Source organism: Biomphalaria glabrata, chromosome 2 (genome assembly GCF_947242115.1).
Source record: "Biomphalaria glabrata chromosome 2, xgBioGlab47.1, whole genome shotgun sequence".
Lineage (NCBI taxonomy): Eukaryota > Metazoa > Mollusca > Gastropoda > Planorbidae > Biomphalaria > Biomphalaria glabrata.
Genome location: NC_074712.1, coordinates 26,583,790 through 26,600,081, shown reverse-complemented (window position 1 = coordinate 26,600,081; position 16,292 = coordinate 26,583,790). Strand labels below are relative to the sequence as shown.

The window sequence follows — 16,292 nt, the reverse complement described above, 5'->3', positions numbered from 1 at the left end:
TAAATTGTTGTCTGGTTTGCACATCCTCATGTACAGACTGGATGAAACGAAATAAGTTCTTTTAAACTTTTACGAAACAAAAAATCTTGAAAAAAAAAAGAAAAACGTTTCTTTTTATTAGTGTCATTACTCAGTGACACTACAATGTATTAACGTCCTTGATGTCAAGTCAGTGACACATCTAGTTCTTCACTGGCCAAGTCTCCTCAAACTGGCATTAGTAGAACTCAGTGTCACCTACTGTACAGCTAGTTGACTGCGTGACAAATGACTTGGACATGAACAAGCGTGTGTACGGGAGTGCATGTATGTGTACGTGTGATATGTATCTACCCACAACAGGTACACATCTTAACGGACATGGCACAGTAGAGAAATAGCCTCCCTTAGTTTTAGTATAGCTGTCCTCCACACTGTGGTTCACATAGTTGAAATGTTGTCTACATCCTTGTCTCTTATCCTGGGCGTTGATTTCTGCCTTACAAGTCTGTTGGAACAATTCACTGCAAACAATGCTTGTGTTACGTAATGATAATGGATAAACTTTGGGGATATTGGAGAAGATGGTAAGTACCAAATGTTTTATATGAGCTTATGGCCAGACATAACCACCATGGTTTTTCTCAACTGAATGTTCAATGTCTGCAAACACGTGAAAATATATAGGCAGTAGGAAAAATGTTAGTGAGGTCTGTGTCTACTTTGTTTTTTTTTATATTTGGGTGACGGCCTTGATATACTTGTTATTTTATAACGTAGTATTTTGTTTGTCTTGGTCCTAAAAATGAGATAACAAACTGTGATTTCCAAACGTGTTTATGTTTGTATAAAAGAACAATTGAATGGAGCATCCCACATTGATTAACCACATTCCTAACTTACCTGGCCAGACATGAAAGTTGAGGAAATGTTCGTAGATGGAAAGTGGGAAGTATAATTAGACCGTCTTCGATTATTTCATGCAATGTTCTGCTTTTTAAGGAATAACAACCCTTGTAATTATAAGATACTTCATTTGTCAATATACTAGAATTGGTCAAAACTAATGTTTAAGACTTATTATTTTTTTTGTCTAAATTTTAAATTCATTTTAAGTTTAAAACGTCTACAAACTTTATATTTGTTTACTATAATAATTATAATGCAAAATTAGCATTCAAACATATCTACAAGTGCAAATATCCTGAGAAGATTACAATAAAAAAATATATCCTAATATTTCAATAAACAAATTACACTATAATGTCATAGCAACAAAATTCTTCAAGCAAAATATAAAGATACCTTTGAAAAGGCTCATCAAAGGAAATAACTCGACACGATATCTCTTAACCTAACAAAGGCATTCGACACTGTTAGCAGAGAAGGACTCTGGAAGATTATGTCAAAGTATGGCTGTCCACGAAAATTCATAACCATGGTGAGACTATTTCATAATGGCATGTAGGCTCGTGTCCAAGAAAGTGGAGAACCATCAGAGCCCTTCGAAGTATCAAACGGGGTAAAACAAGGCTGTGTCCTAGCACCTACAATGTTTAGTATCATGTTCTCCGCTATGCTGATAGATGCATTCACAAATAGAGAAAACAACGGGATAAATATATCATACAGATTTGATGGTGGCCTATTCAACACGAGGCGGCTCAAAGCAAAATCAAAAACAAATGCAGCAGTAATCAGAGACTTGCTATTTGCTGACGACTGTGCCCTAAATGCCTGCTCTGAAAATGATCTGCAGAGTATTGTCAGTGACTTCTCAAGAGCATGTTCAGACTTTGACCTTACCATTAACACAAATAAGACTGAAGTCTTATATTTACCTGCTCCTGGGAAAGCCTACTCGGATCCAAGATAAATGGACATGATATAAACGCAGTGGACAGATTCACATATCTTGGCAGCACACTTTCCAGAAACGGAAAGATTGATAATGAAATGACCTGCGTATCGTCAGACCAGTGCATCCTATGGCAGACTGTCTACAAATGTTTGGAACAGACGTGGTATCACCATAAATACAAAGCTAGGGATCTATCGAGCCGTCATCCTCCCTACCTCAGAAACGTGGACAGTGGACAGAAAACATGCAAAGAAACTGAATAACTTCCACATGACATATCTAAGAAAAATTCGGAATGTCAAACGGCAAGACAAAATACCAGATACTGAAGTCCTTCAAAGAGCGTATCTGCAAAGCATACATACAATCTTGATGCAGTCCCAGCTGCGATGGGCAGGACACGTCTGCTGAATGAAAGACAACCGCATCTCTAAACAACTCTTGTATGGCCAACTAAGCGAAGGAAAGCGCTCGCAAGGTGGTCAAAGAAAGCGCTTCAGGGACACCCTCAAAGCTTCTCTGAAGGCGTTCAGCATAGACCCAGCCACCTGGGAGACAGAGGCACATGAGAGAGCATCATGGCGTCGCGCTGTGAAAACTGCCGCTCAGGTTGCTGAGGAAAAGAGAACAACGCTGGCAGAAGAAAAACGCCAGAGAAGATAAGCAAGGCCCACGACACTATCTCCAGCTGGAATAACCTGTCCAGTGTGCGGCCGAACGTTCCGGGCTCACATAGGTCTCACCAGCCACATGAGGAGGCATAAAACCCCAGTGCAAAGCTCTCAGCCCCCGTGGTCATCATCGAACCACGATGGACGAACTATATATATATATATATATATATATATATATATATATATATATATATATATATATATATATATATATATATATATATATATAATAACTTAGACGTTATTTCTCTTTTTCGATATCAAACAAAATAATTATTAACCTATAATTAATTGACTTATTGGACATTTAAAAAATAATTCGTATTTTTTGTTAGGTAGAGGAAATAATTGTTTAAAGTTTCAACTTGATCCGAGAATGGGTATGGGATAAATAACGTGTAAAATTATCTAAGTGGACAAAACCCTACATATTTTTATAAACCTGGTGGTGGCACAGATGGGGGTAGTGGTGTGTGTGTGTAGTCAGCCGACGTAAATCGCCCCAGGCCAGCGCTAGACGAGCGGTCAACCGTGACGAGCTACGACGGTCAGCCGAGACGAGTGTCAACATTACTGTTCGGGAAGGATCGGCGTCGCGAGTAGAGCTCAGGAGCGTCACGAGGGATGTAGTCATCTGACCACCCAGAATGGTCGAGCGACGTTCTGCCCGGTTCGAGAAGGCCATTGGGGACCCTATATAAAGAGCGGAGGTGTCCCAGTCAAGACGGTTCACTACAGCCCGGTTGAATACAGTCCGGTCGACTACAGCATAGTTCAGTGTGGTTCAGTGGTATGGTTCTGTACGGAGCATTACGACGGTTCAGTGCGGAGTACTGTCAAGTACAGTCAAGACGACCGGCGTCTTGATCTTGGTCTGCGATCGAGTCCGACACTACGAGCCCAGTGTGTGAAGTCAGTCCTGAACTGTTGAACCCAGTGCAAGCCCGGAACGAGACGGAGAGGCCAGTGCAAGAGTTGATACGTCGGTACGGTGTTGGAGAGATATTTGTACAGCCTGTGTTACGTGTTGCCAGTTGTTCAGTATTGGTTGTAATTTATTGGACATTAAACTGTTACGTTACTTTGGAGCCCTGAGTTGTCAAGTTCTTTAAGTTGGTGGTGTATTGTGCAGTTTGCAGAGAGCCTGGATAGTGAGATTCGTTACAATATTTAGCCATATTTAGCCCTGGTTGGTATAAAAAAAATTAATTACCAGTAATTACTTGACTAATTGGTGTTGTTTTCATTGATTCATGTTTGTCTTCGCCTTTGAATAATTGTTCAAAGTATGTGAGGAAAAACTTGTTCAAACTTTGAACCAGACAGACAGAATGAGTTAATATTAGCTTGGTAACAAATGGTCAAGATTTGCTAGACAAAATAATGAGTTAATATTAGCTTGGTAACAAATGGTCAAGATTTGCTAGACAAAAGAATGAGTTAATATTAGCTTGGTAACAAATGGTAAAGATTTGCTAGACAAAAGAATGAGTTAATATTAGCTTGGTAACAAAGGGTTAAGATTCGCTAGACTAAAGAATGAGTAGATATTAGCTTGGTAACAAATGGTCAAGATATGCTAGACAAAAGAATAAGTCTATGCAAGCTTGGTAACAAATGGTCAAGATATGCTAGACAAAAAAATACGTCTATGCAAGCTTGGTAACAAATGGTCAAGATTTGTTAGACAAAAGAAAAAAATATAAAGACAAAAAAATGTTTAGGCCTTTGTTTTTCCTATACAATATTTCTTAGGCAAGATTTCATGGACAAATGTAAAATGTTATGTATAACAAAATATTGAACGACGTACAGCTGTAATCATGAATTGATATCGAAGATATTTAATCTAAATCATTCAGTTCCTTCACCTTCATCTATACCTTTGTACGTTTGACCGTTGGGGCACCACACAATATCTGTCTTTTGCCTTGGATAGAATCTCTTTCAATGGCAGGCCTGTCCATTCCCATCGCTTTCTTTGTCTGCTTCTTCGTCTTTTTCCTGTTAATGTTTCTTGGAGGAAGGTTTTTGCGAGTTCTGACGACATTGTGATATTGCCATAGCGTTAAAGTTTTGTTTTTTTTAAACAGTAGTAAGCAGATCATCGTGGGGTCCGATCAATGAACTAATCCTGTCTCTTCGTTTGTTCTACAGTCAGTGTCCTTCTAGTATATTAAATAATTTTCTTACATTATAAAAAGAGGCAAAAGGGAAATGGATTTTTCCTTTCTCATTATATTAGTTCTAGCTTATCCTAGTTGCAGCTTATCACTATATTAGTTTTTGTTGTACTAATTACTCACATTTTCTTATTTATTTCTTGCAGCTGTGTCGTCATTTTAATTGCGTTGACGACATTGTACTTATTTACTAGCAGATACTCTTTCTTAGACAGACAACCATGGAACGAAATTTCATCCAGAAACAAACTCAAGTCCACCCCACAACAGCACATCTACTACCTGAAGAACCACAAGACTGGCAGCACTACCATCTACTCCATACTGGCTGAGTACTGCAGGGCTCACGAGCTGACAGCACTAATGCCCTCTGACCTCCACATCAACCAACGTCCCCCCTTTCACTCCAGCCAAGTTATGATCTTCCCGGGTGTTACCAAATATGACATGGTGTTCACGCATCACGTCTATAGCGAAGACATTTTCACCTACCTTCATAACGACACTTTCAGGTTCACTTCATTGCGAGAACCTTTAAAACAGTTCATTTCATCTTTCGTTTATTTCAGAAATAATAATTTCACTTATTTGTCTAATATCATTTCTGACGATCCATTAAAAACCTTTCTCGAAAATCCACAAAAATACGAAGCCAATGGTTATAGCTCATACACAAACAATCGTCAGTCAATGGATCTAGGTTACGATCTATCTCACGGGTTCAATGACCTAGCTTACATAAATATCTTCATCTCACTGACAGAGAAGCGGTTTGATCTGGTTCTTATTACCGACTACTTTGACGAATCTCTCATTGTCTTAAAGAGAAAGTTGCGCTGGTCAACGTCGGACATTTTATACTTTAAGAAACTAGAAAGCAACGAGTCGCGGCAGGTTTTGGAAAGGCTCTCCGACTCTCAGAGAACTCAGCATGCTCAAGTGTCCACTGCGGATATCTTGCTATACCAGCACTTCTTAAAGAGGCTCAAGGAAATCATGTCTAAAGAACTTGGCCTTCCAGAAGAAGTCAAAGAATTCCAATCTGTCTTATGCCGAGTTCGAACTTTTTGTAGCAAAGTTCAGAATTTAAATGCAGAACTGAAGATACAAGCTGGACGATGGACAAACGAATTTGTTTTTATGTTTTCCAAATGCAAATGGTTAACATTAGATGAGATTTTATTTACCAAATATTTAAAGAGCCTCTACACTATGAGGCAATCCTAGGAGGCAACACAACAGGTATAAAGAGCATTCACAAAATGCAAACAAATTTAATTGAAATAAAAAGTATTAATTTTAAAATAATAAAACTCATTATGTAATATATTGATCCATTTATATAACAATAATGATGTTATTATTGTATTTGTGACATGTTTCTACATTAGAATCTAAAATGGTTTTATTATAGTGCTCTCATTAGCCATCCTCTTGTTTTAAATTCTATTTTGTGTTCAAAGAGAAAGACTAGTCTCTTCCAAGATGAATACATTTTCTCTGACTTACAATAAAATTGGGGGCAGGCTGAGGATGAAGGGCAGAAAATGACAGACAGGCAGCCAGATAGACTACACAGATTAAAACATGTCTGTTCTTTTTATGTGACAAGTCTCAAATATAAAAAAGAAGATACGGTCAAGAGACAGAAGGAGATAATTACCTAAACCAAGCGTAGGGCTAGTAAACAAATAAGTCATGACAGATTCAAGAGTAGGGCTAGTGAAGAAATCAGTTTTGACCTTGGGCGTAGCCAGGATTTTTTTTTGTGTGGGGTGGGATTTTTCGCCCCACCCACCGCAAATATATATATATATATATATATATATATATATATATATATATATATATATATATATATATATATATATATATATATATATGTGTGTGTGTGTGTGTGTGTGTGTGTGTGTGCACATAATTAATCTTTATTACATTCTGATCCTTCATTCTATTGGAAGACGTTTATTGAATAGGTTCTTACTGGAAATAGTGGATAAATTGTAGACTCCCCCGCCATTGGCAGCAAGGGGGTCTGGGGGGAGCTCTGAGAGCCAAACACTATTTCCGGTATTGAAAGTCAACAAAATACATATTATTCTGAGGTATCTACAGTGCATTCTCCTGCTATTAAAAAGTTTTATTTCTAAAAACCTTATGTGCTGATCCTCCAACGTCGTTCGGCGCATTTGCCGTCAAGCTGCTTCCACAATAATCTGTCACTGGCAATGTCCGAAGCCTCTTCCCACCTGTTCTGAGAACCTCCATGAAAGTGTGGCGCCATGTTGTACTAGGATGTCCCTGTTTGCTCTTTCCACGTAATGGCCTCCATGTCATCGCAACTCTTATTATGCGTAATTCATTTTGTTGGAGAACATGTTCCGCAAACCTCATGCGACGCTCTGTCACAACCTTACTAAGGTGTCGACTGCCAGTTCGGCATAGGATTTCCTTGATTGAGACCCGATCTCTATAACTGACTCCTAATATTCTTCTTAGCTACCTTTGTTGAGCCACATTTAGTCTTTTTCAATTTCGACATATGACTATTCACTACACTTTATTAATGGAACCCAGCCACTGGTAAAAAAAATTAACCTCTCTTGGCTACGATCTTGGAATTAGGTGACTGTAGTTTGCTTTAGATTTTATATAGGAAAAGGAAGTTTTATCGTAAAAATCATTTTAGGGGGTTTTATACTATATACTAAGAGGTATTTTTTTAGCTTCAAACCCCGCTGTAGGGGGGTTTAAACTTAAAACCTCTTTCGCTAAGCTTATAGATTTCTGAGTGTGTAGTCTGCTTTTTTTATATTGAAGAGGTGGTTTTTAGCTCTAAACCCCACTGAAGGGAGGGTTTTAAACACCAAACCCCTTTGGACTACGCTCATAGAATCTGGTGACTGATGTATGGGTAGTCTTATATTGAAGTTGGGGTTTTATCTTAAATTTTGGAGGGGGGTTTAAAATCAAAATCTTCCTTAAGCTTTGCTCTTGGAATTTGGGGATTGTCGTTTGCCTTTTTAGCGGAAAAGACGCTATTAGTTTTGTGTGAAATGTCTGTCCGTCCCGTTTAGATCTCGTAAACTAGAAAAGATAGTGAAAATCCGACATCATACTATTTTAGTCCATTCAAAGTTCTGATGCAAACAGCTACTTTTTTCTTTACTAAAAGCAAAAAATCTAATTTTTTAAATCACCTATGCAAGCAGTTTTTTTTTTCATAAAAATACACCACTTTTACAACTATTCACTATTAATAGTAAAAACACAGGAGGCTTTTTAGCAGGGAAAACATACACTAAACATATTTTTAACACATTTATGCAAATGGTTTTAGACTTTTTTTTTAAATTATTTTTTTCAACATTTGTATTGCTACGTTATGTAAATTCTGTCATAATAACTACGTTTATCCAAAAATAATGTTTACTTTTTTTTAAGAGAAAAAAATCTATTTAGTATGCATATAAGTTGGACATAATTTAAAACAACAATTGATAAGTAGGTTTTCATATTATCGCGTGAACTGCAGTGCTGGTACAGTGTTTCAGGATTTGAATAAGAGATGACCGTTTACAAAACAATTAGATACTTATTATAAGACATCAGTTAGACAATTTCACATTCACTTTCACCTATCCTTTGGTCTGCTGGACCGATGGGGCACCACACAGATCTGCCAACCTTCTTTCTCCATCATTTGTCTTTGATAGAATTTAATTCTGATGCTCTTTCTGAAAATATTAATACTTGCCTTTTTACCTACCTGGGTGGACCACTTCGGGGGCCGATTTTGAGTTTGTGTTTCCACACAAACTGTCTTTGTAACCTTATTTTTGGTTTTGTTTTATATAAGAGGAGGATTTGACTGCAAAACCCACTGGTAGGAGTTTTAAACTCAAAATGCCCTTCGCTGCGCTGGGGCAAGTGATGGTTTAGTATTACAATCTCACCTAAAATAAACAGAATCAAAGCAACAAAATCAGTCACTAAATTCCGATCCTCTTTGAACCCCGACCCCCCCTCCGGCTACGCCCATGGTTATGACTTTTGAGATATTACTTTATGTTGCTATTTCCAGGGGCGGACAGGGTGTCTAAATCGGCCCTGCCGTTACCAAATATCCTGCTCACGAATTACTTACCACCTCAAAAGGTATTCATTCGTACATGTCATGTGGTGAGTGACATAATGCACTGATAATTGAACGCATGAAAGCGCCATGTACGTAACGTAAAGTATTTCTGTGGAAGTACTCAATGTGTCCGAGCTTTTTTACTATGGAAATCAATAACTAACTCAATTTCGTAAACAAATTATCTCTTCAGTTGGCCTTTAGCTAATTTGAATCTTTTGACACCAGTATGTTCGGACTAAAGATACTTCTTATCTTTGGTTATAAAAACAGATGCCCTGAGTTGTTTGTTAACTCTTTCTCTCCTAATTGACGATCCCATCGTTGATTTGACCTCATTAAATAAAATTAATGTTTAATTTTATAAACGTTGTTTTTTTTTTTTGTCATGTAAAAAGATCATGCATTGCCCTTTAATTCTATACTAAATAAAACATTTTTGGATAATAAACAACAAAGTTATTGAAGCTTAATCATAACAGGCTAGTGAAATAGTCATGTTACAAATGAAGAATTCCGTCGAATCGAGGAAAAGTAATTAGGGAGAGAAAGAGTTAATATTTATTATGTATGCTTTTAAGGGATTGAAGCAGGGTAAACGGATTGAAGTTATTAACATTATTGCAGAGAATTTTTAGACACTTCGAAATCTGTAAAAAATCTTTTCTAAATATTCTAAAAATCTTTTTGTGTATTTTCGGTAGTTACCGCGATTCCAAGCGCCTATTCGACGCTAAGCCATTAGGGTGCCGGCCCACATGCCCAGTTCGCCCCTGGTTATAGGCTCTATTCTTCTAGAAATAGATCTTTTGTTTGAGATAGATCTTTGTGATGTTATATCTTTAAGTTATATTGAGAAACTTTTTTTAAAGACTGATTTCGTGAAAAATTGAATTGTTAGCATGACAAATTTGAATGCCCGTGTGACATGACAGAAGTTTGTATTGTAGACATTGATTTCCACTTGTAAGTTTACGAATTTTTAGTGTCAGAAAAGTTATGTCTTAGCCCAAACATCCTTAAGGGCGGCGGGCTGGGTGCAAACACGGGGTCATCGAAAGTCGAGAGAGTATAAAATACAATCAGACAATCATTCCACCACTCAGTAATTGACTACTCCCTAGTGTCCTATGTAATAGAATTTTCTTTGGTTAGAAAAACAATGGGCCTATATTGTATTACTTGTGAGCCTAACTATATATCGATTGTAATAATGTTGTCTAAACACCTGAAAGTGGATCATTTATGAACAGAAATTCTTCAGATTTTCTGTTTCTTTGGAACTCAATGTCTAGGAGGAGGCTTCAGACATTGCCAGTGACAGATCATTATGGAGACAGCTTGCCGCCCAATGCGCCGAACGACGCGGGAGGACCTAAGTCTAAGTAAATGTCTAGTCCCACAGCAATAGTCTAGCACCAGAACGTGAAAACTGTTTATAGCTCAAGGGAGAAAAATCTGGTGAAAGAAAATTTTGAATCAAACACTGAACTAGAAACCTGGCCTCAACATGTTCTGTTCTAGATGCTTTTATTTCTGTACAGTAAAAGATAAACAATTGTACATAAGGCTTGGTGGCTGAGCAATGAAGCGCTTGGCTTCTGAACCGGGGCACATTTACTTTTTCATATTATTACACGTACAATTGAAAACTTGGTCTAACATTAAATACATTCAAACAGCAAATCATGCAGATCATTCCAATGACATGATAACAAGAGTTACCATAACATACATACAATTATAATAAAGTTTTTTATATAACATTTCTACAAAATGATAATTCTACAACTATAAAGTATTATTGCATGACTAAATCTCAATAAATATGACATACATTTATCTGTCCACATTATATTTGACAAAAACAAGTAGGTGATGAAACTGACTCTTCTGGTTTAAATTTAGTCCAAAATGAGACAATTTAAAAGTTTGATGAATATGAACAAATCATACTTGCAGACAAAAACAAGAAAAGAAAAAGAAAACCTAACTTATAAGTCACTGCTAGAAATTGTAATCCAATAAATAAAGTCTTATGAAGACAAAATACATTGAAAAAACAAAAGTGATGAATAGAAAAATGTACAATGTACTTTGTTCAACTGAAGTATTTTTTTTTTGTAATTTGTACCTATTATTATTAGTGGCGTAAAAGTCTAATCAGGAATATTACATATTGCCAGTACAAGTAGAACTATTATTAGGTGAAGCTTTAGTTTTGTTTATAAATGTGTATAAGTCAATGAAATAATCATGTAATAGACTAAAGAACAATGTCATTCAAATCTAGGTCATACAAAGCAATGATTCCAAGAATGTCAAAATTTAAAGATAAAAGTAGCAAGTCAAAAAAATCATAAATTTAGTTTCAAATAAAAAAAAGGCACTGACTAGCTATGTTTTTCAAACCAGAACTCTCCATGGTTAGTACCAAGAGATTTGTGGCAGAAGTTGAACATAACAATGAATGTTTCGTCTTACTTTTTCAATCCACTAAGTTTTAGTTCAAAGAATGATTTTATAGTGTGACATTATTCTTGCTATTACACAGAGCATTTCATACATTACTATTCACAGAAAATGAGTTCAGACTTTGCTGGCTTCCTTTAAGTGGATAATGTTGACTCTTAAAACCCCTAAATAATTGTTTATTTCTTTTCAAAATTCACTATATCAACTGATGGAAACTATGAAATTAGTAATACTTTTTAAACTATCTCATTCTGTATCCAATCTAATCATGTATATGTAAATATATGAACACAAATCAATTAGATAATGCTTTAATGTTTTAATGTTTAAATTTGATTTGCTTTGTATCATGAGCACAGAATCTATTTCTCTCTTGACTGCTCTCTTCTTCAACCAGACTGTTCTTTGCACACACATTTATTTGTTGATAACATTTATATGTGACAATTGGTGAACTGTCTTTTTCTATTTTTTCTTTCTATTGGTTGTGAGATAGTGTGATAAACCTTTTTTCACCATGGTCTGCTACACCCCTGCCTTTCAATTTAGACTGCCCACTGTAGAAAGAATGATACCTTTCCATTTGTTAGTCCATAATATCACATTTGTTTTAACGCTATTAAATGGACACTTTCAGCTTGCTCTTATCTGCAAGTCAAAACTGGTATAAAGGGACATTGATGAATATGTTAGCATCAATGTGCACAAAAGAGACATTGATGAATATGTTAGCATCAATGTGCACGAAAGAGACATTGATGAATATGTTAGCATCAATGTGCAAGAAAGAGACATAGATAAATATGTTATCATCAATGTGCAAGAAAGAGACATCGATAAATATGTTATCATCAATGTGCAAGAAAGAGACATTGATGAATATGTTAGCATCATTGTGCAAGAAAGAGACATTGATGAATATGTTCGGGGTCAATGTGCAAGAAAGAGACATCGATAAATATGTTATCATCAATGTGCAAGAAAGAGACATCGATAAATATGTTATCATCAATGTGCAAGAAAGAGACATTGATGAATATGTTCGGGGTCAATGTGCAAGAAAGAGACATTGATGAATATGTTTGGGGTCAATGTGCAAGAAAGAGACATTGATGAATAGCTTGGGTCAATGTGTAAGAAAACTTTAAATCATGCTTAATTTAATGTTTATCAGGTAATGGACAAAGTAATTAAAACTAAAATATCACAGAGATTTGTGAACATTCATCACATACTAAAAGATCTCTGATCTTAACAATCAACTTTGAGATCAATAAAACAGAAGACTTGCAATCTCTCTCACCAATTTCTCTCAAATGTCACATCTGTAGGAAACTTTTATCTTAACAGTGGCCCAAGTCTAGAATATGTTCTGTTGTAAGCTGACTCCTAGGAAAAAATTAAAACCAACTCAGTTTTAATCAGTGTATAATAAGATAAATAAAATAAATTTATGTATATTTAGATATCTACATCTGAATGGAAAGAGTTAGCTTTTTATACACGGTGAACATCATAATGAAATGAGAACAAAAAATGTTTTTGTTATACCTTAGATTTAGAGATATTAGAAGGAGTCTTATGTAACAAAACTTTATTGTGGCTAAAAAAGTTATCCAAAAGTAAGCTTGTTTTAAAATAATCTTCATTCTTGATGAAAAGAATTGAATTGATTAAAAATTTCAAAGTTTTATTAATGTGTCAGATTTAGTAAATTAAATTCTTTATATTTTACTCTGAACATAAGAATCTTTGTGTAAAGCCATATAAATTAATGAATCATCAACAATCTAGATCTATGTGTTTGGCTATATTCATCTATGAGTAAAACTATATCTTTCTAATTTAAAAACTTAAATTTGATTTGTATCTATCTATTTATAAGTTATATTGGTACATTGGTATTGGTACATTGGTATTACCAGATCATTATATGTATGCATGGTAGTATTTCAATATTTATCAATAGCCCATTGCCAGTTGTATACATGAAATGTTTATGGACATTTACTTACCAAGACAGGATAGTCATGTAACACCATGCCACCTGTTCTGCCAAAACCATGTTCTGCTTCATTAGCTCTGATATTTAAATCTGCTCTCTCTTTACCCCAGTTCCTGGCATTGTCTTGCAGCTAAAACAGAAAACAGTTTAAGGAAATATAAATCATATTAATACTGCATTAATTCATTGGAAGTGAACAACTAAATACTGCTTTACTCAAATCACACACACAAAAAAAAAATATTAATAAAAGGCATTGCTATTATAAAACTAATTTTAATTTAATGAATTCTAGATTTTTCCTAAACAATTGCACGTAATTGACAGTAACATGTTAACACAATAATATAATAATTATATGTGAAGACAATAATATAATAATTATACACATTCACTCTCACTCGCTATCAAATCAAGTCACAATAATGAACTTTGTAATAAACAGGAGCAGACTGGGTGTCAAAATCACAATACCAACCAGCCCACAACCTTAATTACATGATTTTGAAATGATTTGGAACAATTAAAAGAGTGAAGTATATTACTTGAAAAGGTAGCAACATCAAAGCTCCTGCAATACATTAATTTATCAGGGATAAAAACTTGTTAAAAGTTATTCCCTCATCAACAAACTTCAATAACAGTCTTAAACATGAAACCTTGCCAGTATTCCTGTCTGGATTATTTTCAGCCTATTCTACAAACATTTTAATATGCTGAATCTTCTTTCACAAGTTACTAAAATACTAACTGAAAAGCCAAGTTTATGATTACAAAACACGCACATGTCAATCAATCGTACTTCTTTACAATTTAGTAATAACCATTTAAACAGTTATTACAAGACTAAACTTTTTGCTCTCAACTCCACCATTCACAATAGTCATCATTTTATCATATTATTTGTTTCCCATACTTATATTCATACTGTCCTATCTCTAGTTATTAATCCATTACGTAAATTGTTAACGCCGACTCAGGTTGAGTCAAAGTCAAATTCTTCTTTTCTCAAGAAACTAATGTTTTGGGATTGAATGTTTATTCGAGTCACTTGTTAAAAGGCTTATGAAGTTGAAGACTCATATTTTTATTCAGGAGGAATTTAAGGAATCTGCATCTTGGTGAATATGAGTTAGGAGTTTCTACATTATCTTGTGTGGTTTTGTGACTGTTTTAAGAACAGTATTGTTATGAGATTCATTGATGCTCTTGTACAAACTTGCAAGGAAATCAGTAAACTTAGCAGATGATTCCAGCCATTTATAATTATGACATCTAATTTCTTCTTCTCCACACCATTCTCTTTCCCTAACTGCATAAAATTGTGATTTGTGAATGATTTTGTGGCAGAGAAATACTGGGATCTTGCTAACTAATTCAATAATATAATACACATATTATTGGACATGCTAGCTTGTCAATTGTTGGTAACAGTGGATCTATAGCATACCATTCTTTCACATAATATTAGGAAGTAAGTTCTTAATTTATAAATTCAGTCTCTCATTATAGATTCACCTGAGTAGCCTATGCTTACACTAATGCAAATTCTGAAGAACTATACATAATATAATCCTTATGTTGTTTGTTAAAATTGCTTAGGTTTAGTGTATATAAAAAGGATTGTAAATTACAAGTAGCTTAATATAGACACAGATTTATGATTTTAGGGGATTCTATTATTACAAGAGTATGTGTTTAGTATAACAGATGAAAGTCTGTAAAGTTCTTATAGGAAAGGTAAGGAATGTACCTGTCTTTCGAGGGACATAATTCTCCCCTCAGCACGCTCAAGGGCCTGGTAAAGTTCCAATTTCTCCAATTCATCTCCCCCTGCCATCCCTGCTCTCGCCATTTGATCCTAAGGAGAGAACAAAAAATATATATATATAGCAAGAAGCATTATATTTGATGGTATAAAACTAATATATGAAAAAAAAATGGAATGACTTTAAGAGGGTGGCAGAAAACAAGAAGGCAGAGTTATGCATATAGACCTAATGAGCAACAAATACCTACAAATTAAAGTCTACTCCAACATTACTAGACCTACAGCCATCTTCAACCAAATACTAAATATAACTTTAACCCAAATTGTAAACCCTAAGCCAGTTCAGTCTCTAGCAGATGCATTGTTGACATAGCAAAAGCACCAGTTCAGTTAGTAACAATTATTTTATTTGACAAAAAATTCTTTTAAAAAGGTTTTGTTTAGTGTATAAGGAGGATTGTAAATTACAAGTAGCATGATATATGGTCCTTGCCAGAACTCTATATTAAACGTTACTGACTTACTTTCATGTCTTCTATTTGTTCTCTTAATCTCCTGTTCTCATCAGCTAGAGCTGTTTGTGCTTCATTCATAACTCCATCTGTACAGGTCACAGGTAAATGTTAATTATAGGATATCTTAGTAACAGCAATTACATTTTACTTTGAAGATACTGATTGTATGGACCATGAGAAATATTGTTTTTGAACCTGTTATTGAGTGGGCTCCATGCTATAGAATGTTTTATTTCCTTTGTGGATTTGTGTGTGTGGGGGGAGGGCTATATGTGAATAGTCGCTCAGTGGACACATCTCAGTTTGAATCAAATCCCAGTAAAAACTCGTGGTCTATGTAACAAAATTGATCTATGAAATAAACTAAACATTCCAAAACTTACACATGAGTATATTTTACATCTTTGAAGTGTAAGCCAACTTTTAGCTCAGCTACATAGATATTTATAGCCTAGTTAATATTACTCATCTTTATGCAATATGTAACCTTTAACCTTAGTGGGAAAAATGTTTTTCATTATAAACTTATTTTCATTACATTTAATATTTAAATAATTTCATGTAAAATCTTTTTTTTTTCTAATGCTTTTATTAACTAGAATTTTTTTCTCCATGACAAAATCAAAATTTACTTCCAAGATTTGTGGATGAAAGTAGGAAGAATAACGGAATTATTTTTTCTTCATATATA

General features: G+C 34.9%; 2 protein-coding genes across 4 annotated transcripts in view; one reads left to right on the top strand and one right to left on the bottom strand.

The window, feature by feature from the left end:
- The first annotated feature begins 237 nt into the window (after nucleotides 1–237).
- LOC106055749 (galactose-3-O-sulfotransferase 2-like) lies at nucleotides 238–12,119 on the top strand. Its single transcript, XM_013212175.2, has 2 exons — nucleotides 238–566; nucleotides 4,844–12,119. Exons 1-2 carry the CDS (start codon nucleotides 529–531, stop codon nucleotides 5,922–5,924), a joined length of 1,119 nt encoding a protein of 372 aa, XP_013067629.2. The 5' UTR covers nucleotides 238–528; the 3' UTR covers nucleotides 5,925–12,119.
- Nucleotides 10,341–16,292, bottom strand: part of LOC106055756 (coiled-coil domain-containing protein 33-like) — a 48,218-nt gene continuing 42,266 nt past the window's right edge. For 2 of the 3 annotated variants that reach the window (XM_013212189.2, XM_013212197.2), the window contains exons 22-25: nucleotides 15,611–15,687; nucleotides 15,069–15,176; nucleotides 13,326–13,445; nucleotides 10,341–12,699 (exon numbers count right to left, since the gene is read on the bottom strand). In XM_013212189.2, the coding sequence (XP_013067643.2) occupies nucleotides 12,649–12,699; nucleotides 13,326–13,445; nucleotides 15,069–15,176; nucleotides 15,611–15,687 (356 nt within the window). In that variant the 3' untranslated portion in view covers nucleotides 10,341–12,648. The remainder of the gene's footprint in view (nucleotides 12,700–13,325; nucleotides 13,446–15,068; nucleotides 15,177–15,610; nucleotides 15,688–16,292) is intronic. The other variant, XM_013212206.2, reaches the window with a different exon arrangement.

Coding starts and splice junctions, on each gene's coding strand:
- LOC106055749 (XM_013212175.2), top strand. CDS start 529: ATGATAATGGATAAACTTTGGGGATATTGGAGAAGATG. Junction 567..4,843: donor TGGGGATATTGGAGAAGATG/GTAAGTACCAAA, acceptor TATTTCTTGCAG/CTGTGTCGTCATTTTAATTG.